Below are 24,498 nucleotides of genomic sequence, written 5' to 3'. Positions count from 1 at the left end.
TCACAAAAGGAGCTTTAAATAAACACTTGTTAGCATTTGAACGTTTTACGTTAGCATTTACTGTTATATGTTTCATTTTCCAAAGAACTCATTGCATGTAAGTGTCAGAAATGTCAGCAGCATCACCATCGCCCCGAATGTCTGACACTGTCTGAATTTTAGCGCAGGTTGTCTTTGGTTACCATGACAACGGACATCCTTGAACCAGTCTCATAATGCAACAAAGGACAAAGATTTAGAGTCATCCAAACCAAAGATGACTGATCGTTTTAGTTGACGGTCACTGCAGTAACAACCTAACATCCATACCAATTTCCTTTGTGCTATTTAAAGTTAGCAGCAGGGAACGCCGACAGTTTGTTTCCAGACTCAGTATTGCTGTTTGCTATTGGGAGAGAGCGTTTGGCCGGCTCGTCATACTCTGCTAGTCATCCCACAAATGCACGAGTGGAACCATTAAAAGGGACATAAACAAACTTTCCAGCACTTTAGGATTTAAAGCCACAGAGCATTGTAGCAACAGAGACATAACCACCCAGACACAGCGTTCCTCACATTTAGTGCCATGTTTACACACATATACACTAAAATGTGCATACATTAGCAGCTATAAACAGTACATCACATTATATTAGGTCATATGAAAATGTACAAAACGTGAATGTTTCTTTAAAACATTAGTAATTTTTTTTTTTTAACGCAAGGCAACAACAATCAACATAATTTTTTATAAAAGAAGAGAGATACCCATGGAATCGAAAGCATTAACGCAGAAGAAATAAAAGAACTATTGTAGATTACAGCAGCAAAGAACAACCCATTCCCCCTCGTTTAGACTTTTTTTTTTTCCTGTTGTTTTTGCTTTGCATTTGTTATTTGAACCTCGGCGAAGGGATCAGACTTGGATGCCCTGCACGGCTTGTTTGATGTTCTCCAGCAGTGCTTTGTTCTCCGGGCTCTGGTACTGGTCCTGGTGGGTGTACATGTCTGTCAGCGTACTTACATAAGTGTCAAAGTTCTGTTCGTTCATTGGCTCCTGTGAGGGGAAAAAGCCACGAAGACACAGTGAGGCAGGTTGGATTGTCTGATTTGGAGGAAACAGGTGTGCAGCAGGGAAGGTATGGGGAGACACCATCAGGAAAAACTCACAGACTGACTTGCAAACATCCCTTTTTTGAGCAAACTTGAAATATCTTTCTGAAGTCTGTGGTTTAAGAATGTAACTGAAACATGCAAAAACCAGGAAAAGGATGGTTAGCTGGTTGTTCAATGGAGTGTTAATGTTGAGCACATGGACACAAACTAATGGGGCGGCAATGGGCAGATGGAAAAGACAAAACTGGAAATTCATCTCAGCTGAACAGGGATTCAAATTGTTCAAACATTACTCAGACAAAGACCAGCGTTGGCTTCGGAAACACTCATCTGGTTCAACTTCAGCTGTTTTTAAATGTGACTTTTGACTTTAATTAGAAATGTGTTGAGTTGTATCTACTCAAGTGTCCCTCAGGGTTCAGTTTTAGGCCTGCTTTGCTTTACTTTATTCATATTTTCCTCTAAAATCTTGTGAGTTTGGCACCAAAACCAACATCTAGAATTTAATGAAGTGTTATTTTCATGGGCAAGGTTTGTTTGTACGTTTGGCACCCCTCAGAGTTCACTTCAGGTCCGGTAACTTCAAGTTTATTCATATTGTTTAGAGCAGTTTTCCTCTAAATATCAAATGATTTTTCAAATAAGGATTATGAGGAATGCCGAGACTAGACAGTGTCAGTGGTAATAATGTTGATTTGTTTGCACACAGGGACTCCCTTACGGTTTGTGTGAGTTGTACACATTTTTCTTTAAAAAAAACCCTGATGATTTTGCACAACAAACTGTTATTTAGGCCAAATTGTTGGTACATGTGGCATCCCACTTATAAGCCCAGTTAGTTTTTACTCGTTTTTGTCACTTAGACCAGTTTTCCAAGAAATCAACCTCTAAAATCAGATAATTTAGCAACAATCAACCATGACCAATCCCTACTATTTATAATGCCAGTGAAAGAAGTATTGTTATGGTAGTTGTTTGTAAACAAGGCCTGCCTCAGGGTACGATTCCAGGCCCAGTGTCTTTAACTTGTTTGTGTTTTTAGATGGTTTTCTTCAAAATACAAAGAACTGCTCTAAGATTTCTCAAAACTTCACACAATAGGCTTTAGTGTGCCAGTCATAAAGGTTGTTGGTAACACATTTGATCGGCAGAAATGTCATCATCAAGAGTTTTCTTAACATTATATCGTCACTTGTCTCCAATACTGAAATATAAAGTGGAAATCTGCCCTCTATGTGGGCAACACTTCCTCTTTTCTGTGGGCCTGATAGAAACACTCATGGGAATAAATGATGAGTCATTTTTTAATGCGATTTTGACTCATATTTGAAAACTGAATTTGTTTTTGTTTTTTTTGCTGTCCAAGGCTCGGTTAGTTATAGCTATTGTATTTCTCATTGTGCCCGAGTTGCATACTGCAGTATAAATGGGTAGCAGTGATGTGCCGCAGTGAGCTAAAGGAGTTATACGAGGGAGAGGGAGGAGGGTGAGACAGTGCAGAAGAGAAGGATAATTGGATAAAGGATAAATGGATCTCTTACTCTGGGAGGCATCTGTAAACAGCAGTTATGCTTTACTGGAGCCTCTTTCTGTGGCAGTGGTCTCTACGGGAGAGGGTGTACAGAGAAGTCTATTAGCCACACCGCGGCCGTCACAACACTGCATAAGCTACACCGAGGAGGGAACACAAAAATAACAATAAACACACCCGGCGTGTCCGTCTTAGCGAGGTTACTTCCGTCTGGCTCTGTTCACACTGCAGCTCAACGTTTCAACTTGGGAATTGGGAAACTTTTAAAGTCTGTGGGGGGAAAAATCACTGTCTAATCACAAGATTAGACAGTTGTGAGAAACTATTTGAAAGACACCCATCACAGTCATTTGTGTGACACCTTGGTAACTGTTGGGCGCCGCCTTCAATGTGGACGTTACATCGTTGACCAGGTCAAACACATTTTAGTTCAGCCTAGTTTCATCCTGTGTGGGCCGGACTGATAACATAGAGCCATGATAACCTGTAGATTTAAACTTTAAAGTTCTTCTTTGTTTACTTTGCAGAGTGTATGTGATGAGAATATCTATAATTTCACATAATCAAACAATTACAACGGAAAATGACTATAGATACAACATTATGCCAATTTTAATGAAAAGGTGGAAAATACAGTGAAATGTCCAGAAAACTCCTCCTTCGCTGTTGCATTCTTGGTGTTTTTTATAAACTCCCCCTGAAAGCACAGTTTTGAGGCTACCACTAATTTGCTAAAAGTCATTGCTGCATCACTGATATCTCAGCTCAGGTCGCGTTGGGTCAGTTATTCTAAAGGAATTTGTTAAAAACATTTGCTTGGAGGTTTGGTGTGGTTGGAGCCTCTCGCCTCCAGGCCTGATGTTTGACGGCCGTGTGGCATAATCCTGCATCCTGGTAATGTTCCCCCATTGCTCCGTGCCACAAACTAAAGTGGTTCAAGGTTTCCCATATCTCAATCCTATAGCACAATAATGGGATGTTCTGACCAGCCTGTGAAACAGAGGGATGACATGAAGGATCTGCTGCTCGCTCACCTTCAGTGGTCTAGTGGAGTCACACATTAATAAATAGGTGGTCATAATGTTATGGCTGAATGTTGGGCACATTAAACTTAAAGATCTGAACCAGTAAAAGACATTCTGCAGTGTAAAAAAAGCTAAAAAAAAAAAAAATCTTAAAATGTTCTCGGTAACAAGATTTTTAAAGCGTGGAGCCGAAATCCTCGTTAAGACGGACTTTTTTTTTTTTTTCTTACAATGTGACTGGAAATATTTCACCTCATTAAAAGGAAGGATTCCAGTTATTGAGGAGTAACTCTGGGTTGCTACGGCACTGAGAGAGATTATCCTTCTTCCAACACTGAGACAACGTGACGTCAAAAACAGTCATGAGCACTTCACTCACAAGCCCAGGCATAAAGAAAGAAACATCAATTAATTCAATAAAGCTGTTTTCTCGTGTGAAAACCTGCATGTGAGGCGTTGGTTGTAAAGCACAGCATGAACTGCCGGGACGATAAAAAGAAGAAGGTGGCGAACAGAAAGAAGCAGATGAAGGAAAAACCTGAGTGTTGCTACACATAAAGAAGCTGAAGTGTTTGAAACAGTGAAAAACACATTGCATTCAAATAGGAACATCAAGCTTCTTTAGATATACATGAGAGGTGAAATCTGACATTTTTCTATCAGATTCCATTATTTTATGAAATGTATGGATCATTTTGTCATATTTCATAGTTTGACACCTCTGTTTCAAAACCTGTTGAGACCTTCGAGAAAAAAAAACATCCTGCAACTTTACCACTTGTTTCTACCAGTTGTGAGCGGAATACTTTGAGCCACACGGTTCTAAAGCCCAGTTTACACCACAACCTTTCAGTGAAAACACAAAGTTTCTGCATTATCGTTAAAAAAAAAGTTTAGTTTGCACAGCAACGTTTTGAAAACGATGCATTTTGGGCCATGACTTGGCGGAGATGGAGTTTTCTCAAAAAGTAGCGTCGTTTACACAGATGGAGTCAGAGCGCTTCTGAAAAGTTGCAATTTCCTCTGCTGCCATTGGGATGAAGTTGGAGCATTTTTGAAAAGTTGCGAATTCCCGGGTTTACATGTAAACTTTCATGCTTTTGAAAAGTTGCATTTTCTTCTTGTTTTCACTGAGACGGAGTCACAGCTCTCCACATAAATTTGTGTTTACCACCATTTCCATGGAGACGAAGTGGGAGTGTTTTGAAAAAGCTCCACCTTGGGGGTCGTTGTCATGTAAATGGAACCCGAAATGCTACGAACTTTTTGTGTTTTCACTTGAGAATGTTGTGTTGTAAACAGAGCATAAATGTACAGTCGTGACTTTAAATCAGGCTGGGTGATGAAGTGATCTTAATGCGATTTACGACGTATTGGCCTCATAACAGGACAAAGGGGCGAAGCATCTTTCTTTCCTTGCTTGTATATAGAAACTTTTCCCATCACCTGGTGAGGTGCCTGCAAACACTTCCAAACATGTGTAGGCCCAGTGTGTCTACTGTTAGCAATGCTAGCACTATTGAATACTGCCTGTTTTGGCCAAAGCATTAAAAAAGAACCAAACAATGTTATTTCATATTTTATAATTAAAGAATTGATGTTCCTGAACATTGTTTGGAAAAAAAGGTTCCAAAGATGAATCCCAGGTGCAAAGTGCCTGGTCGTCAGAATGGTCTTTAGACAGCCATATGGTAGCTCTGCCAGCCTCAGTTTAAAGCCATCACAGATGGAAGAGTGTTCCGGAAGATGTCCCGGCGGAGCAGCTGCCTCTTACCATGTGTGGAAGCTGGATGTTGGCTAAGCTGTTGATGAGCGACTGGCTGAGGTTGGCCAGCTCATGCAGCAGCGAGTCGTTCTGCTGCTCGATCACCTTGTTCTCCTCCTCGATGGACTTCAGGTTCGTCTCCATGGTGGTAATCTGGAGCACCCGAGAAACTAGTTCATGGGTTCTATTTTTTACAACATACAACTCCATACTGCTTAGTTTTCATTTGTGTAAATCGACTTTTAAATATGTTGGATGTGTTTGAGACAATTGGCTGTCCAGCTTGTATTGTATTTAGAAGAGTTCGTGTCTATATTTTGTCATGACTTCAATAATCAGTAGTCGAGAGCAAACTTTTAGGTCAGTGTTATCAAACACCTTTTAGTTCAGGGGCCACAAACAGTCTTGTTTCACAGTGTCACATATACCTTTAAATTACTGGATATACTTTTCAAAAGTGTTTTCTTTGTTGTGATGCAGAGAATACATAATGACAATGTCTATATTTTAAAAAATATAAACAATTAGTGCTATAAATGACTACAATCTCAACATAAATCCAATTTTAATGTTACAAAGTACTGTGAAATGTCCAAAAAAACTTCTCCTGCAGTTGTTGCATTCAGGGTGTTTTTACAAACTCCCCGACAGCACGTCTTTAAAGCTAATGCTGCTTTGTTATCTTTTATGTCACCATCAATGATATCTCAGCTCGACTCTCAGTGTTGTGTTGCTACTCTGAAGGAATTTGCTAAATAATCTATGTTTTGTTTGAAATGTTTACCATTATCTTGGGTGTTGGACCAGACTGGCCGGCTTTGGCCCACGGACCTTATCAAGGTGAAACACTTTGACTGAGTTATGTTCAGGGCAGAAGAGTTTCTAAACATGTTTTGTTTGTTTCTAAACCTGCTTTAAGCCGATTTCACCGCTCAGCCACTTGTTTTGCTCGTCACAGGAAGCATCCCATCGTCTTACTTGTGTCCTCAGCTTGATCATGTCTGACTCCACTTGATTGTTAGACTCATTCAGATCTTTGATTTCTTCATCCAGATGTTTGATTTCTTCATCATTTTCAATGCCTAGAACACAAACATCGGGTGTCAAGATTACAATGAAAACGTCCCTTGGTCCATTGAAGACTTACAGAATATTAAATAGATGAAATACTTTTCTGACCTTTGCTTGCTCTTTGCTTGATTGTCAACATCTCCACACCGCTCATCCGGGCTTTCTTCATGGCTGAGGTGGCACGGGGACAACCGGAAAGACTGTCGGGAAACAAAAAGAGCATGTGGAATCACTTGGCTGCGTCTAATGTCACATCAAAGCTCCTGGATTTATAGAAAACTGTGGAGGATAAAGTAGGATGACATAAAGTGACGTTTTCATCCTCGGTTATTGGTTTGGATCCAGATCGTCACAACAAGGAATCGAGGGCCAATGTCCTTCACGTTTTGAATGTCTCCCAGCTTCAACACCCCTCAATTTAATGTTGACGTCATCAGCACTCTTTCAAGTTTACAAAGTCACTCGTTACAGCACCTATTTCCAAAAATCACATGTTCATCCCCTCAGTGACCAATGAGGTTTTTAATATCTGGGATGGGAACGACTTAACATTCTTTGTTTAATTTGTATATAGACAATAGTTTCTATTCCTTTGAACAGTTGGTTGAAATCTTCAATATTCCCAAGTCACACTTTTTTTGATATCTGCAATGAAGACATTGTGTTAGGGCTAATTCTGACTTGTTTCTATTTATGTCCCCCTCGGTCACTGGTGGACAAACTCTTGAACTGCCAGAGAGACGCTAGAAAGGTTTTACGTAGGATCTATACCTTGCTGATGTCATATCATGGGACCAATTTGAATGATCTTAAGCGGAAATGGGAAATTGACTTGAAGGAAAGCACATCGAACTCAGTTTGGCAAAAGGCCATAGGGAATGTTCATTCTTCTTCAATCTCACTGAGACATGCAGTGGTTCAGTTTAAGGTTGTTCACTGTTGCACTGGTCGAAAGATCAGACAAACAGGATTGCTTTTTGTTTGTTGCTAGCTCGAAACTAATCCTGTTTAAATGGAAGGATTCATGTCCGCCGACATGCAGCCATTGGCTCAAAGAGGTTGTGGGTCACATTCACCTCAAAAAGATCAGGTACACTGAAAGGATTGGGAAAAACATTTTACGATCAATGGCTGACATTTATTGTTTACTTTGAAAGTGTGTTTGCTGACACATTTGCATAACTTACACAACGTCTGTACTCTAAATACCAAATGTTTGATACCAATGTGCATTTTGATGTAGGCTGCTTTATTTGATCTGGTATAGCGATCCCCCCCCCCCCCCCCCCCCCCCGCTATACCAGATCAAATAAAGCAGCCTACATCAAAATGTTAAATTTTTAGTTTATATTTATTTTTTTATTATTTTATTTTTTGTTGGTGTTGTTTGTTTGTGTTTTATATGTTTAACATTCTTGTAAATACAATACATTGATAAAAAAAAAGAAAAAAAAACATGCAGGTCAGCGGCCCTCGAGGCCGGAATTGAACCCCGGGGTTTAGATCAGAACTCGTGTGTTTTTGTTTTGTTTGTTGTCTGTTTTGGAGAAAAAAACATTGAGGAAAAGATGTCCGACCTCCGATGGGTGAGGAAGCTCCCGCTGACGTGTCCCGAGCCATCGCAGCCTGGGGTCGGGCAGGTCATGCCATCCGTCTTGCCGGACTTCCAGACGAACTGTGAGCCGTTGACATAGCTGTCCTTCTGCCTCTTCGCCGCCAGGGGGCAGCCCGACGCGCTGCGATGAGAGGCGTACTTTCCCGTCACATGACCCTGTCCGTCACACCCAGGGACCGGACACCTGAGAGACAAGGACAGAGTCCTAAACTCAGTCTGCTTCTCCACATCTGAGCGTCCTCACAACGCTGAATGAACCTTTGTGGAGGATTGCAGATATTTTGTGAAAACCTGCTACCGTATCACAGAAAACCCTCCATGATATGTTTAATCTATTTGACTGACAATGCAACCAAAAGAATTAAATGCAAAACAGATTTTAGCGAGACAAACTTGAAAATGTGTAACCTGGACCTTATACTGAGGAAGACAAGTTGAAACTTTGGTTTTACTTTCACCAAAGTCTTTTCTCATACTAGTACGTTTACGTCTACATTTTCGTCTACACCAGTAAAGGATGTAAGAGCTTTTTGCAACTCTGTACATGATACTGAGGCTGAAAGGAGGAATGGAGCATGAGTCCCCCCCCCCCTTCCTCCTCCTCCTCCTCCTCCTCCTCTTCTCACAGTGAGCCAACATTCCCTGTTCTGCAGACGACACCTTCCTCTGCCTCGTGCTTCCTAACTGCCCTCTGTCTGTGACATTTGTGCTGATTAGGATGAGCCGAGCTCAGGTTTATGCTTAATTAGGATTCCTCCATTAATGACGGCGGCAGCTGGCTCCAGACTGACACCGGCTGAACTTTAGATATTCCACAAGTTGATATTGGTTTAATATTGCCCCCTCAGCCCGAACACAAATGCCAGGCACTCACCAGCACGAACCTTTACTGTCCAGGGCCTGCAGGGAGCAGGAGGGGAAGAGCAGGACCAACTACTAATATATCCTCTGCTAAAGTTTGAAAGGCCAATGTCCATTGGCGGCATTTCAACACAGAGGAGACGAATCTGTCACAGACATGTCTTCATATAAGGAGACATATTTTAAGAAGTAGTGGAAGTGATGGCAATTAATTAAAACATTGTGAATGACTCAACTGCTATTTGTATTTTTAACCTTTAAAATGAATCAAAAAGTTTTTTTGTTTTGTTTCTTGTTTCTTTAGATGTAAGCATCACAACTTAACAACAGTGAAGGAACACACCACGTTTCTGACAGTACCCTTTGGAATCAGGATCAGATCAGGAAGAGAAGTTGTGAATTTTAGGCCTCGTTTTTGAGTCAAAACGGGAAACCTTCGTTATGATTTGTGGCTCCATTTACATGGTCACAGTGCTCGGAGCCATGGAAACAGTGGAAAATGCAACTTTTTGAAAAATCTTCGACTCCGTCTCCATGTCAACGGAAGAAAATAACTTTTTGAAAATGCCGTGACTCCATGTGACTTGAGCAGTTGATCACATTAATCCATTCTCACACACTCCAATGAAAGCAGCTGCCAGGAAGGACGGTTCATCCATTGGATGGACTTGCTCAAGAATGTGGAAATGGGAAGACGGAGAATTGAACCTCCAACCTTCTGAGAGCAAGACAACCGCTCTACCAACCAAGCCACAGCTGCCCCACCAATCAGAATAAAGTTTCCTCCAGAGTGTCATGACTCCCAGTCCATATTCTCCTGGACTTGGTACTTTTATTTTGACAGTCAACGTGATAACAATCCAACTTCATCATCTGTCCACTAGAATGTCCGTGTTCTCCCAGCGTTCATATTGTTCTTTGCTGCATGTGTGGCTTCATTACAAAAAACAACCAATAGCAGCCACGAGTGGCCCAACATGAAAACCACATTGTTTTCAGTGTGTCTGCCATTTCCGTGTAAATGAACAATGTTTTAAAAATGTTGCAATGTAAATGCAAAACGTTTCTGAAATGAAAACACAAAAACGACACGCTTTCATTTGAAATGTTGTTGCGTAAACCAGGGCCTCATTTAAATCAATTTTAAAGTTCCAAAAAATGTTTTATATGTTTATATCAAAACCCAGTTAGACACTGAACTTCCAGCGGACTTTTGTGATTTTTTTTATTTGGATCTGCCATGTCCTCATAGGTAATTAGAACTTCCAGAAACAAAGCTCATTAATTCAGAACTAACTCAGTCTCCGTTTATACGACATTAAGAACACGATGTGGTTTTCATATTGGGCCACTAGTGGACGCTGTTGTTTGTTTTTGCAATTAAACCACACACGCAAGTGCACAGAAAACAATATTACAATTGTGTTTTCCCCTTTGCCATAGAGACGGGGTCAGTGTTTTCAGGAAGTTCCATTCTCAGTGGCTTGGAGCCCCGTCGTGTAAACTAGTTCTTAGTCTCATCTTTGGGTCAAGATCAAATACATCATAGTTTAGTCCAAATATTAAAATTTGCCTTAAATTTGCTAAATTAGCCCAACAAATTAAGAGTGTGGCGTTGTGATGGCACACCAGAGATTGCTTGGGTTTAATTGGGGTTTTATTTTTGTCAGTGACTTTGAGGGTTCTATATCGAGGCTACAAAGAATCTGATGACTCTTACTTGATTGGCTCTTGGTCGTCCTTGTCCTCTTTGCTGTGAAGGATTTTGATGCCACTTTTTTTGGCTCGTGGACACCCGGACAGGCTGCGGGACAGAGGAGAGATCTTAAATAACTCCTGATTTGTGTGGCGTGTGGCAGCTGTGACCTGGGGTCATGTCACATTACCTCCTGTGGGAGGCGTAGTTTCCAGTGATGTGCCCGGATCCGTCACAGCCGGGCGTCGGACACCTGACGATCAAACAGAGAACCCAGCGGACGCGTTTTTAAAAGTGCATTGGAACTCGATCTGGACTATCTGATCACAAAAAGTCTTAATACGCGTGAAATAACTTGTTAATTTGATAATTTTATTTGACACAAATGGATATTCTTTAATTTTTGAGACAATCAGAGTCACAAATAAACTTTGAATTACCAAGGGTTATTAATGAGTGACGTTTGAATAATTTTCGGTTAAAAATCCACAAGCCTTGTTCTGGAGCAGGGGTGTCAAACATCCGCGGTGGATCAAAACTGACCTGCAAGAGGCTCCAATCCACTCAAACCACCAAGCAAGTTGTAGAAATTTCAAACAAAACAGATTTTTTTTACAGATTTCCTCAGGGTAGCAACACGACACTGAGACGCGAGCTGAGATGTCACTGATTTGACCATGAGAGCTAGCTAACTAGCATTAGCCTCAGAGCCGCTCTGTCAGAAGGAGTTTATAAAAACACCCAGAATGCAACAGTAAGAGGAGACATTTTCTGAACATTTCACTGTATTTTGCAGCAGGTTTCATTAAATCTGGCTTCATGTTGAGATTGGAGTTATTTTCAGTGGTAATTATTTGTTTTTTGTGAAAATATAGACATTTTCATCATGTATACTCTGCACCACAACAACGAAACACCTCGGAGTTTGAGTTTAAGGGTTATTATGGCCCTAGTTTACCGGTCCGGCCCACTCAGGATGAACGTGGCCCTTGAACATAGGCCCTGTTTCCATGACAACGTTTTGAAAATGATGTCCGTTTACACGACAGTGGCAGACACATTGACAACCATGTAGTTAGCTTGCCGGGCCATGAGGGGGTGCTGTTGCTTGTTTTTGTAATGAAACCACACATACATGTGTGCAGAGAACAATACAGTATAAACATTGACAAAATGGAGAGCACCTGATGGACTGATGAGGAATCTCATCTATAGAACTACCATACAGACTGGGAGTCATGCTACTGCAGTGGCCACCGGATTTGTCACACACGCATGAGCAGAAAACTATTTACCGCGACGGCGATGCACATGTGCAGTAACATTGCTCCGTAGCTTCTGAATGTCTCTGTGGTGGTGGTGGTGGTGGTGGTGGTGGTGGTGGGGGGGGGGGGGGGGGGGGGTCATGAACGTGAAATAAAACCTCCCCCTTGGCAGCCGGAATGGAAAAGTGAGGGTTGCAGTGGATCCGAGCCCGCTGTCGCGTAAACGGGGACCCAAACGCGACAAACGTATTCGTTGTCGTGTAAAAACAGGCCAGAAATGACAGTCCTGGTCGAGAACATTTGCTATCCATAAAACAGTAAGCTCAAAGTCAGACAGTCACCAAGGAATGGCTGCACATTTGAAAATATCAAAGTTTCATAGTGATGAGGCACTAAAACCCAAAATAAAACCACAGTATTTTACTACCAAATTCCTACGTATGATCACATTTTCTAGTAAAACCATGAGAGCACTGTGAGGATGTTACTTTCAATTCAATTATATTCAATAAGCCAAAAATGTGTCTCGAAGTGAAACCTGAAACAGTGTTGGTCTCAAGGAGTGCTTCATACACTGTGGGTTTTCCATGTTTGAGCCAAAGACGAAGCAAAGTCAGGATAGTAAAGTGAGAAACACTGTGAAAGGTGTGGAAAGAGCCGACTGAACGCTCCCTCTGTTTGAACTCACCTGAGTTCTTGTGAGTTGGACGTCATCATCCCGCGCATGTTTTTGTCAGCTAACTGGCAGCTGGACAACCTGCAGGGGGAACACGGGTCAAGTCTGACAGACACCACGATCCATGTGTCTTCAGGTTGATGGACTACCAGTGCACAATGTGCTTTTCCACGTCTTTGTGTTGTTTCTCACATGGTTGAAAAGGTTTTGCTGACACCCATGTGTAATACATAGCCTTCACGCATCGTTTCATGTAAATTAGGCTGAGTGGCACAGGTACTCATGTCGGTATTCAGTACCAGCATGTAGCTAAAGGTTAGTGCTAACTCTTCCAATACAAAGTGGTATTGGTGCATCCTGCCCACAGCACATAATGACATAATCATGTAAACAGAAGCAATCTCTCTTTAGAATGCGTCATAGATTAAGTGAATTTCTTCCAGTTTGCCTCAAACGTTCATTTTCACTCCCAGATAAACTTGATTAGATGGTGGGTATCAATAGTGTTCTTAAGTCGTGTGTTGTAACGCCACTACTTTGAGCTGATTACTACAATAACAGTAGTAACTCCAGCCCACTAAAAGTGTGTGCTGCAGAGCTTCTATTTCAACAGCAGTTTTCTTCAAATAGTGTAAAGTGAGGTAAAGTGACTGATTCTTACGTGAGGAGCTCCTTCTTGCCCTCCTTGCAGGGCGGGTACTTGTGGTGTTTGGGGCTGGGCATGGTCACCTCGGCCGGGTAGCGCTGCTCGTCCAGCAGGTCCTGGAAAGGGTCCAGCTCATCGCTCTGGTGCAGGGACGAGAAATAAACAGACTACAACACGTCACTACAAGCTCACTGCTGCCTCATTCACAGTCACTCAGTCAGCATTAGAATGCTGGTAACAGCTTTATTAGTGGTGAACGTTGTCGCCTTACAGCAGGAATACTCTGGTTGATTCTGGGCTGGGCCACCATTACCAACCAGGCAGTTACATCTGGTCATGGCACCAAACATCGATCTTTGTTTCCTTTTCAAGACACTTTTTTTTGACAGATGCTACTTATATTCTAGGAAATACAGTAGTTGCTTTACCACCTCTCATGGAATTCATACAGCATTTTAGAAAAGTCGTGTTTCTCCCTGTTTCCAGGGAGGAGTAGTTGGAACGTTTTCAAAAAGCCTTTTCATTTTCCTGAGACTGCCCAGTTTGCATCACGCTGCGCCGTCACTGAAACATTTTACTGTCTGCAACCCCGAATGACCTCACAAGTTTCTCTATCTCAGCCCGAGGGTGCCTCAGTGAGAAGTTTCAGTTAACCAGTTCAAACTGCTTCTGCAGGCGCTCTGAACCTAAAGCATTTTTATTTTTTCTGCTCTCTCTCCGGCGGCACTGCAGTCTGCTCTGCAGTCCACAGATCACACCTCCTTCAGATCGTTTGGGACTGTGTTAAGGGAGGGAGAGAGAAAAAAAAATCCCATCAGCCACCGAGCTGCAGGCTTTCGGCCTCCTCTGCAATGTCGTGCTTCATTAACAAACGCAATTACTCTCCTGATTAAAACCTTTCACTTCAGTGCTCCAAATCCAACCAGGCAAATGTAGCAATTTGCTGCATGGGTTGTCCTGTGTGCTATCAGATCTGTGAGGATTTAAAACGTGCAGATGATCTATCATGTTTTACTTGCGTATTAACGCGGTGATTCAGGGTTTTAATGCACTGGGCCCAGACTCCTGAAGCGAGGCGCAGTGCCCCTGCTGACCACACGAGGGCGCAGAGAGCCTGCTGGAAACCACAACGTGCAGCGGGATTATTCATCAAACTGCACTTTGGAAATTTGACTTGTACAAAAAAAATATATATAATAAATATATATATATATATATATATATATATATATATATATTTTATAAACTTTTACTCCCACTCATAAACTTCAGACATAAAGTAGTTTCACCAAACTTATTTTATGTTTCTTCACACGATACTGAATTGTTGATAATTTGAGCAGAACTTCCTTTATCATGAGGAAAAGCTGCTATCCTGTGCCAGGACTATTTGTCATCCCCCTTCGGACTTTTTAATCTTCAGAAATGCAAATAATGAATTGTATTCAACATTTTATTCTATTATTTTATGATCTATCACTGCTGACAGCAGATCTTCTTCCAACAAAAAAGCACAATGAGGATAGAACTGGTTGCAGTTCTAAACTGCGGTCAAGCCAGCCCGCAGTTTCAAAAACGAAGTCAAGTGAGCCGTCCTTGTGGCTTGTCATTAATCAAGGATGCAGCATACTATTTCCGCGGACGGATTTCAAAATAAAAGCTCATATCACATCGAAACGAATCTTTTTGAACTCTAAAGGTATTAAAGCTGAAAAAAAAATCGACTTATTAAAGGATCATTCAAATATTGTATCAATGGGATCAAACTATTGTTTTCAAAATATTAAGTCAAACTTGTATTTTTACAGTAGGATTTTGTATTTTAAAAAAATCTATTTGTAAATTAGAATATAACCAAACATTTTTTATTTTAAGTACCGTAGATTAAAGGTCCCATATTATACTAAATCGACTTTTCTGTGCTTTAAACATCACAAAAGTGCTATTTGGGGTTCATATACATCCCTAAAGTGTTTTATTTTTTCATTGATTCCCTCAAGCTTGAGTTTGAGGGCGATCTTTCTCTGTTCTAACTGGTGGGGGAGCTCAACACGTTGATTCAATTTGATGACGCAGCACCACCTTGCTGACGGGGCACAGAGCTGGAGAAGCCCCGCCTCCAGGAAGATTGACATGCGGAGAAACCAAAACAAGACACGCCCACGAATGTGCCAAGGAGCGCAGCCTCTTTTCAGCGTGCTATCTCAGTCTACGCTGCTTCACATTGAACGCTGATGTTTTTGTTGCTGTCCAGAACTGTTTTCACCATCATGTCCACTTGGAGAAAATGTGTTTTCACCATCATGTCCACTTGGAGAAAATGTGTTTTCGGGTGCAAGTATGGTTCCACACTATTTGTCTTGCTGAAAGAAGAAGCACAGCGGCAAATGTGGCTGGACTTTTTTTCTTTTCCGCAAAGAATGTTTGTTTGTGAGCGACACTTCACCAAAGAAGCTTCCAGAACTACGGTACTTTGAAACTGGACTTACTCAGAAGCTCATCTTGAAACCTGCTGCTATTCCCACAATAAAAGACTAACGAGGCACCGAGATCTGTAAGTACATTACTACAACTACCAGCGTGAGCTGCTGGCTACGTCACCGAGGGGGTGGAGGAGGCGGCTGTGAGCTGGGCTGCAGTCTCCGTGAGGGTGGAGGAGGAGGAGGAGCTGAGAACCACCCGTTTCATGAGAGGTGATGTCCTCAATCCAAGAATTAGCTATAATTTCACAAGTTTTGAGTGTTTTATACTGTGTCACCCAAATTATTATCCTCACATGAGCATAGGATGGACTGTGAAACATGAAATATAGCGAAATATGGGTCCTTTAAATGACTAACTCACTCAAACTACTTTGAAAATTCAATAGGAAACCTTATTTTAAGGTTGAATAACTCCAAAAGTCCTTGTTGTCCTGGGATCATTCCACCTCACAGTGATAGTAGAACATCCCAGATACCATTCAGTGAGTTTGAAGGACTTCTGATGTGTCATTTCAAAATAAAACAACTTTGAAAATTCAAATATGACATCTTTTCACCTGATTTTGAGGTGGAATAACTCCAAAATTCCTAGTTGTCCTGGGGTCATTCCACCTGACAGTGATATAGTGAATAGTCTACTATCGCTGTGAGGTGCAATGACCCTACTAAAATCAACTGAAAATCTTTTATAAGTGGCTTTTAGCTTGGATAATTAATACTTTCTAGAAATTCACAACCATTCCAAGTGAAGTGATAGGAGCTTTTATTTTGAAATCAGCTGGCGGAAATAGTATACTGCTTAGTTGAACTTTGACCAAAGCCGACAGCCATGGCGGGCTGGCTTGACTGCAGTCATTCTCAGACGGTCTGCAGAGTGTGTAGTAGTTACTGAGCTTTTCTCGCGACAAGAACATGGATGGCTCCAGTCCAGATTCACGAGGCTCCCCGTACATAGTTTGCATGCTCTTCCTGTGCGGACATGGGTTTTCCCCAGGTGCTCCAGTTACATACTACAATCTAAAAACATGCAGTTGAGGCATGTGTGTATCATTCATCTTAGATTAAGAATGAAAGGAAATGCTCAAGATCTCAGCGGTATAAGTTGTGCTAATGTCTTTAACTGTAAGGTTGGTTTCACATCAGCACTGTTTGGTCTAGAACAAAGTTGGTTTCAGGGAAAGTCTGCTTCGTTTGTTCCGGTGTGAACGCTCCCGGAAGACCATCGTGAGACAGGTTAGTTTTACCCTACTGATGATGTGTTGTTGCAATAGTAATCCTGCTCCCCTAACCCTAACCCTAACCCTAACCCTAACCCTAACCCTAACCCTAACCCTAACCCTGTTGTAATATTAGGATTACTATTGCAACAACACATCATCAGTAGGGTCAAACTAACCTGTCCCACGACGGTCTAACCAGCTCACCTTCCCTATTAGTGGGTGAACAATCCAACGCTTGGTGAATTCTGCTTCACAATGAGAGGAAGAGCCGACATCGAAGGATCAAAAAGCCACGTCGCTATGAACGCTTGGCCGCCACAAGCCACTTCTCCCTGTGGTCACTTTTCTGACGCCTCCTGCTTAAAACCCAAAAAGTCAGAAGGATGGTGAGGCGCCGCTTTCACGGTCTGTATTCATACTGAAAGTCAAGATCAAGCGAGCTTTTGCCCTTCTGCTCTACGGGAGGTTTCTGTCCTCCTGTATCGTGGTTGCTCGTGGCAAACCATTAGCCACTAACGGGCTAAAGGGAGATAGATGGATAGAGGTGTAGTAAATAGGGATGGTCCTATCCGAACCACTTCACTTTGCGTGACATGCCGTAACACAGACGAGCTGTCGCCATGGTTACCATGCGCCTGTGTTTGTGTCACGTGAACAGAAGCATGCAGAGCTGCAGTCATGTCTGCCGTGTGGAATTACTTTATGCTAAAGGAGGAGAAAAGTTAAACAGGTGAGTGCAACATCTGTAAAATGAGTGTCTCAAGGGGAGGCAGCAAAACTGGACGGGCTCAGCGCTGAGTTGCAGCGGAGAGGAGATGAGAAGTTAATTTAGAGCCATCTTTTGACATAATAAAATAAATCCTCTCACTGAGGCTTTCAAGAGCTCACACAAGAGAAACTCAGCCTCAAAACAACTGGGTGGAAAATCTAAACTAAAAGAACAGCAGTGAGGGAGTGAGCTTCCTAGTAATGGTGATCAGGATCATGCACAATCACATCTCTATGAGTCAACCCAGGAAACAGATCCTGGATATGTTTTATCATTATTATATTATCAGGCTTCATAGTCCAGGCCTCAGATGCATAGCCAAGAGTTTTTTGTTTTGATTGTGTGTCTTAAGAAGCCATGTGCAACCTGCGTCTACTTACATTATTCTAGTGGGGATGCTATTATTTTATCTTAATTCATATGACTATTTATTGGAGCTTTGCAATGTCATTGAGGTATAAAGTGACTTTTCTGTTTATAAACTGGGATTATTTAATTTAATTTAAATATTTGCACCAAGTTGCACTTTTATTTTATTTCAAACATTTCAATAGTGCAGCTGGTCTGTTGTATTTGCAAATGCTGTTAAAAGCGATGTGACTTTTAAGTTTTAATAAAGCCAAAGCAGTTACGTAACTTCAGTTCTGCTCACATATTTTCTTTCTTTCTTTTGGGACCACAATTGTTGTTGTACATTGAACGTGATGTTTTTAGACGTCAGTATCAAGGAAATTACATCCACGTATTATTAACAACTTTTAGAGGGAGAAAAAGAATTGGATCGGATTTCAGATTGGTATCGGACGATTTCAAGGCTGCAGTATTGGTATCTGATATGAAAAAGTGATATTGAGCCATTCCTGGTAGTAACTAGAAGTTCTGCACATGCTCAGTAGAAGATGTCAGAACAATGTTTCCTCCGTGATGTCATGACTCCCAGTTGATAGTCTCCTGGACTTGGTGGTTTTATTTTGACGGTCACTGTAATAACAATCCAACTTGGTCGTGTGTCCACGAGAATGTCTGTGTTCTCCCATTTTTACTGTTTATAGCAGACTGTTCTCTGCACACATGTGGTTTTATTAGATGAACAACCAACAGCGCCCACTTGTGGCCCAACATGTGTATGTAGTTACATACACGTGTTTCCATATTATTGTTGTTATTTATAGTTTTCAAAACACTATCATCTAAACGCAAAAACACAAAAACAATGCGTTTTCACTTGGAATCCAGTCAGTGACAACAGCTGTTCCTTGAAAAAGCTGTCAGGCTTGGTGATTTCTGTGGCTTTTCTTCAGTTGTGTGCAGGATTGATCTGCATGGTGACCCGGGGTGAGGAATAACAACACAAACCCTGCACTGATGTACGATTTTGGCAAGCGCCATCACTCCGATCCATATTTGTAAATGCCTTGGGTTGGTGGACTCGTGGATGCTCTCGCATTAAAACCCTTCCAAACTCTCTAAATTCCCTCTTACGTATGTAAAGTGATGCAAAAATTATGCCAACCACCAACATGCACTCCCGCGCAATGGGTGAAAAAAAGTCCACAACTTTTTTGTGGTGATTTCCTGCTATGCACCGCAGAACAAGCCTCGCTTTAATATAAACCCTAGTCATCCTATAATCTACGTGCGCACTACTAATATAAGCTCTGGGTTCCCCTAAATCTCAATTTCATGCTTCAAATTATCCTTACTTTGCATGATTAGTAGACAGGCTGCCTGAAAATATCTTAAATCAAGTGGTTAAAGCTTTTAATCAAAAATGTAAGAGCAGAGTGTGCAGCACAAGCGTTTCCCAGATACATCGGTCAAGTTAGACTCCTGATTCAAATTGTAGGGTAGCTTTAAGGACAGGAGACGTACAGAGCCTCCTGTAGAGACTCCTGATTCAAACTGTAGGGTAGCTTTAAGGACAGGAGACGTACAGAGCCTCCTGCAGAGACTCCTGATTCAAACTGTAGGGTAGCTTTAAGGACAGGAGACGTACAGAGCCTCCTGCAGAGACTCCTGATTCAAACTGTAGGGTAGCTTTAAGGACAGGAGACGTACAGAGCCTCCTGCAGAGACTCCTGATTCAAACTGTAGGGTAGCTTTAAGGACAGGAGACGTACAGAGCCTCCTGTAGAGACTCCTGATTCAAACTGTAGGGTAGCTTTAAGGACAGGAGACGTACAGAGCCTCCTGCAGAGACTCCTGATTCAAACTGTAGGGTAGCTTTAAGGACAGGAGACGTACAGAGCCTCCTGCAGAGACTCCTGATTCAAACTGTAGGGTAGCTTTAAGGACAGGAGACGTACAGAGCCTCCTGCAGAGACTCCTGATTCAAACTGTAGGGTAGCTTTAAGGACAGGAGACGTACAGAGCCTCCCTCAGAGACTCTCCAGTCTCTACAAACAGCTGCAGACCTTCCCCGTGGTTTCTGATGAAAACATTAGTGAAGCTGGTTGACGTACCACCGCTCATGGTTTATGACATGTGCATGGAAATGTCATGGGCATTGAGCAGATCGTCACTGAGCACAACAATGGCGAACTACAAGCTCCAGGTGGCGCTGCAGAAGCTAATGATGCTAGCAGGAGGAGGAGCATAGATCTATATATATAGAAATCTATTAACAGGAGTCTACTTCCAAATGTCTATGTGTTCCATGTCTTCGTCTGCATTTTTGGTAGGTTTGGTGAGTCACAGCAAGCTTAAAGCCCTGGCATGTGTACTACAGCCCCGAAGCCTCGTGTTGAGCCGTGTTCATAGTGACATGTGGACGGAATGTTTTTTGAGAACCTCTGGGAAAAAAAGATGGTTTTGGCTGGTGTGGGCGGGGCCTAACATGTCTAAGACGACTCTGACTGATAGACGATACACAGAGTGTTAGTGACTATGGATGGAAGGATGGATGGATGGATGAATGGATGGATGATTGGATGGACAGAAGGATGTGTGATGGATGTATAGATGCATGGAAGGATGGATGTGTGGATGGATGGATGGAAGGTCGAATGTGTAGATGGATGGATTGATGGATGGGTGGATGCACCCATACCTTGTCCAGCACTTTGTGATTTTTATCTGTGAAAAGCACTATATAAATAAACTTTACTTACTTACATAGATGGATGGATGGATGGAAGGATGGTAGGATGATGGATGGATGGAATGATGGCTGGAAAGATGGAAGGATGGATGCATGGATGGATGGATGGAAGGATGGATGGATGGATGGATGTTCATTTTAGCAGTTGCTACAGTAAAATCTACTTTTGATGTAATTCCTTTTCATTGTCATTCCTTTTAAATGCACACTGTAATGAGCTCCAGTGATCTCATTCAATTAAAATGTAAGTAAATTACTTTATTGAAATTAGGGGATTCGCCATAGATTTCTTCTCCTGAACTGTTGTAACTGCTGACTCGTCTTTATGTTGGTGCTGATGGAGCTGTGTGACTGCCGCGGGCCTTCCCGTTACCTCTTTGTGTTCCTGCTCGTCGCCCAGCTGTTTGATCTTGTTGTAGTCTACAGGAAGCTCCCAGCAGTCGGTGTCGCTCAGCTGGTAGCAGCGGCTGCTCAGCAGAGCCTGCCGCTGGGGTGACATGGGCTGCAGGGGGGTCAACACCGTCCCGCTGCCCTCCAGCCCACCGGGCTGACCGGCCATGTCCACCGGGCCGCTGTCGTCCAGGTCATTCACCGGACTCTGACAGAAAGAGAGAGAGAGAGAGAGAGACATACTGAAACCACTCATTCAACTAATGCAGTTTTTCTCAGTCGCTTTGGTGCTATTCTCAGATCAAAATAAACATTCTCATAACTACCAGTTCAACCTTCACAACAATTAGTCATTTGTGCATATCATAGTAGCAATTTCTCCTTCCTGTGAACAAATTGCAAATACTTTTGGACTGTTTTTTAACATTATCATTTGTCATGTCAGTTCAAATGAACTATACTTATGAATGCTGAATAGTCGTTCCCAATAAAACTATTTATCAAATCCCCCCCTTCTTGGTCCATAGTAGTACAACATTTGTTGACTTTTTTAGACAAAGCTGTCGTCTTTACAGGGACATAGTCCCTGGGAAGGAGAGGGGTGATGGCCAACTCAACAAGTATGTTGTTTTGTGGGATAATGTCAGTTTTCACCAGTCACATCTGGTCAGACAGTGGTCTGCAGCACATGGCAGGATGCTGGTTGAATATCTCCCTCCCTACTCCCATTTCCTCAATCCGATAGAGGAGTTTTGTTCTGCCTGGAGGTGGAAGGTTTATGACCAATGTCCACATGTACAAATGTCCCTGCTTGCAGCCATGGATGCAGCATGTGACGACATCACAGCAGAGTCATGCAGAGGGTGGATTCGCCTCTCCAGGAGACACTTTCCTCGCTGCATTGCAAGAGATGATATCCGTTGTGAGGTCGATGAAAATATGTGGCCAGGCAGACAAGAACGTCTGGATGTGCCACAATGATTTACCTGTGTTCAGTTACAGTACAATATGTACTGTAATACTGTGTTGTTCACTCATTTGTTCATTTGTGCACAGCTCTACCAAAAGGGTGTTTCTTACAGTAAGTTTGTTCTAAATAAGTGACTGTCGTGTATTTTTCTTTTGTACAATGCTGTAGAATTGCAAAGAGCATACACAGTAGAAATGTGAAACTCATGTATTCAGTGTCTTGTTCTCACTCACTCCCCGAACTACAGCAATGTGCAACTTTACTGTAGTTTTCAAAAGGCTGTACAAGTAGTGTATAGTGATGTCTTGAGCATTTTCAGGTAGTGTCACCAAGTTCTGACCTTTTTTTGCATTGGAAAACACTGTGAGAAAAAACTGTCATCATGAAAACATGACAAAGGCATTTGACGATCTTATTCATAAACGATTCACACTGGTAGTTACATTGACATGAATACTTGCTTTTGAGCAGTGGACTATCCATTTTGAGCAAGTGATGTGCTTTTGCAGGTTATCCACTAGGTTTTGCAGTTTGCACTAATTGTTTTGAGAAATGCACTGACTGTGCAAATGTTAATAGTGATGTGAGCAAAGCACCAAAGTGACTGAGGAAAACTACTGAATAACACCCTTTTCTAAGCTGATTTTTCTCATTATGCCATTGGAGCCATAGATCACCACATAGATCGATGCAACATCACTATTGTTATTACAATATAATGTTCATCACTTCATCTTTATCAATGACAAAGATCGAGATAGATAGATAGATAGATAGATAGATAGATAGATAGATAGATAGATAGATAGATAGATAGATAGATAGATAGATAGATAGATAGATAGATAGATCCTGCCCCCTTTCCGACATGTATTTCACACCAGAAGCTTTCATTAAAGTTGGCTTTTTTGAGATTATAGTATTTTTTTTATTGATTGTTTGGTTTTTGTGAGAATATTGACATTGTCTTCACAAAGTGAAAATATTGACATTGTCTCCACAACAAAGAATAACGTTGAAATTTAAAGGTTATTAATGCATTATTTTACCTGTCCAGACCACTCAAGATGAAATTGGGCTGAATGTAGAACCTGAATTAATTCCCCTTGAACTACCTGGTCAACAATGTAACGTCCACATAGAAGCCCGACGTTAACTGTGGCATCACACTGCCTCTGACATAATCAAGAACTTGTATTTCCCACTTTCTAACTAAACTAATCTAACCTACTCATGCCTTATTAATCCCCTTGGGGAAATTTCTTTTATTTTCTTCCACACTGGCTCATCTTCTTTCTTGGATGCGGAGGTGTGGCGGCATTAAGGCCCTGTTTACACGACAACGTTTCACGTGACAACACCTAATCCGTTAAAAAAAAAGGAGTGTGTTTACACTGCAGCAGTGGATACAGGGACAGCAATGTAGTTAGTATGTCGGGCCATGGGAGGGCGCTGTTGCTTGATTTTGTAACAAAACCACACAGATGTGTGCAGAGAAGAATACGCTATAAATATGAAGAAAATGGAGGGAACCCGACACCCGCATGGACTGATGACGCATCGGATACTATCAGGGGTGAGTCTCAACTATAAAACTACTGATATGGACGATAAAACAAGAATACTGACTGCGAGTCATACCACTGCAGGTCGCCATGTTTGTTTACAAGGGAAAGGGGGGGAGGGTTGCGCACGCACAGTAACAGGCTAAATAGCCTCCAGCAGTCTGTGCAGGAGGGATGAGCGGCCGTGAAAGAAACTTTCCAACTTAGGAGCTGGGTTAAAAACTTTGCAGATACAGTGCATCCGCACACTGGTGCCTTGTAAACGAACCCCAACAGTGAAGAAAGCTTTGCGGATAGACACGTAATCATTGTCGCGTAAACAGGGCCTGAGACGCTCCAGGGAGCTGGTGGGGTTGAAGGGTCACGCTCAGGGACAGACAGTGGCGACACGTCAGCAGTGGGATTCCAACCTACAAACTCCCATCTGCTTGTCTAACCTCTTGGCCACCGCTGCCACTCAGGCCCCGTTGAGTTGAGTTTGGCCTAAAAGTAGCATAGACATGCCCTTTCTGGTCAAATTAGTTTCAAAGAGGACAAATGGTAACTTGCATTAATAGTTTGACATCATCTATCTAATGTGGTGGCAGTGGGGCAAAATTTGAACTTTTTATGTTCCTATGATAAATGTGAAGCAGAAGTGTGATACAGTCTAGAAATCCCAAGCTAGAAGCGTCATGGTACCCAGAACTACCTTCATATACACGTTAGTTTTAACGGAAGAAATCAGGACGTTACCAAATATGGTCACTTGGCCA

At 42.0% G+C, this 24,498-nt stretch overlaps 1 protein-coding gene across 1 annotated transcript in view; it reads right to left on the bottom strand.

Annotated features, from left to right (window-relative positions):
* Positions 1–895: 895 nt before the first annotated feature.
* Positions 896–24,498, bottom strand: part of myt1la (myelin transcription factor 1-like, a) — a gene marked incomplete at its 3' end in the record, with an annotated part of 95,416 nt that continues 71,813 nt past the window's right edge. The window contains exons 13-23 of the mRNA XM_080514300.1: positions 21,192–21,416; positions 13,262–13,386; positions 12,613–12,681; positions 10,850–10,912; positions 10,684–10,767; positions 8,065–8,286; positions 6,596–6,687; positions 6,395–6,498; positions 5,426–5,569; positions 2,637–2,699; positions 896–1,036 (exon numbers count right to left, since the gene is read on the bottom strand). Of these exons, the coding sequence (XP_080370426.1) occupies positions 896–1,036; positions 2,637–2,699; positions 5,426–5,569; positions 6,395–6,498; positions 6,596–6,687; positions 8,065–8,286; positions 10,684–10,767; positions 10,850–10,912; positions 12,613–12,681; positions 13,262–13,386; positions 21,192–21,416 (1,332 nt within the window). The remainder of the gene's footprint in view (positions 1,037–2,636; positions 2,700–5,425; positions 5,570–6,394; positions 6,499–6,595; positions 6,688–8,064; positions 8,287–10,683; positions 10,768–10,849; positions 10,913–12,612; positions 12,682–13,261; positions 13,387–21,191; positions 21,417–24,498) is intronic.

This window comes from Blennius ocellaris (genome assembly GCF_963422515.1).
Source record: "Blennius ocellaris genome assembly, chromosome: 18".
Classification (NCBI taxonomy): Eukaryota; Metazoa; Chordata; class Actinopteri; order Blenniiformes; family Blenniidae; genus Blennius; species Blennius ocellaris.
Note: the sequence above shows the minus strand (reverse complement) of the source record. Positions and strands in the feature narration are given on the sequence as shown.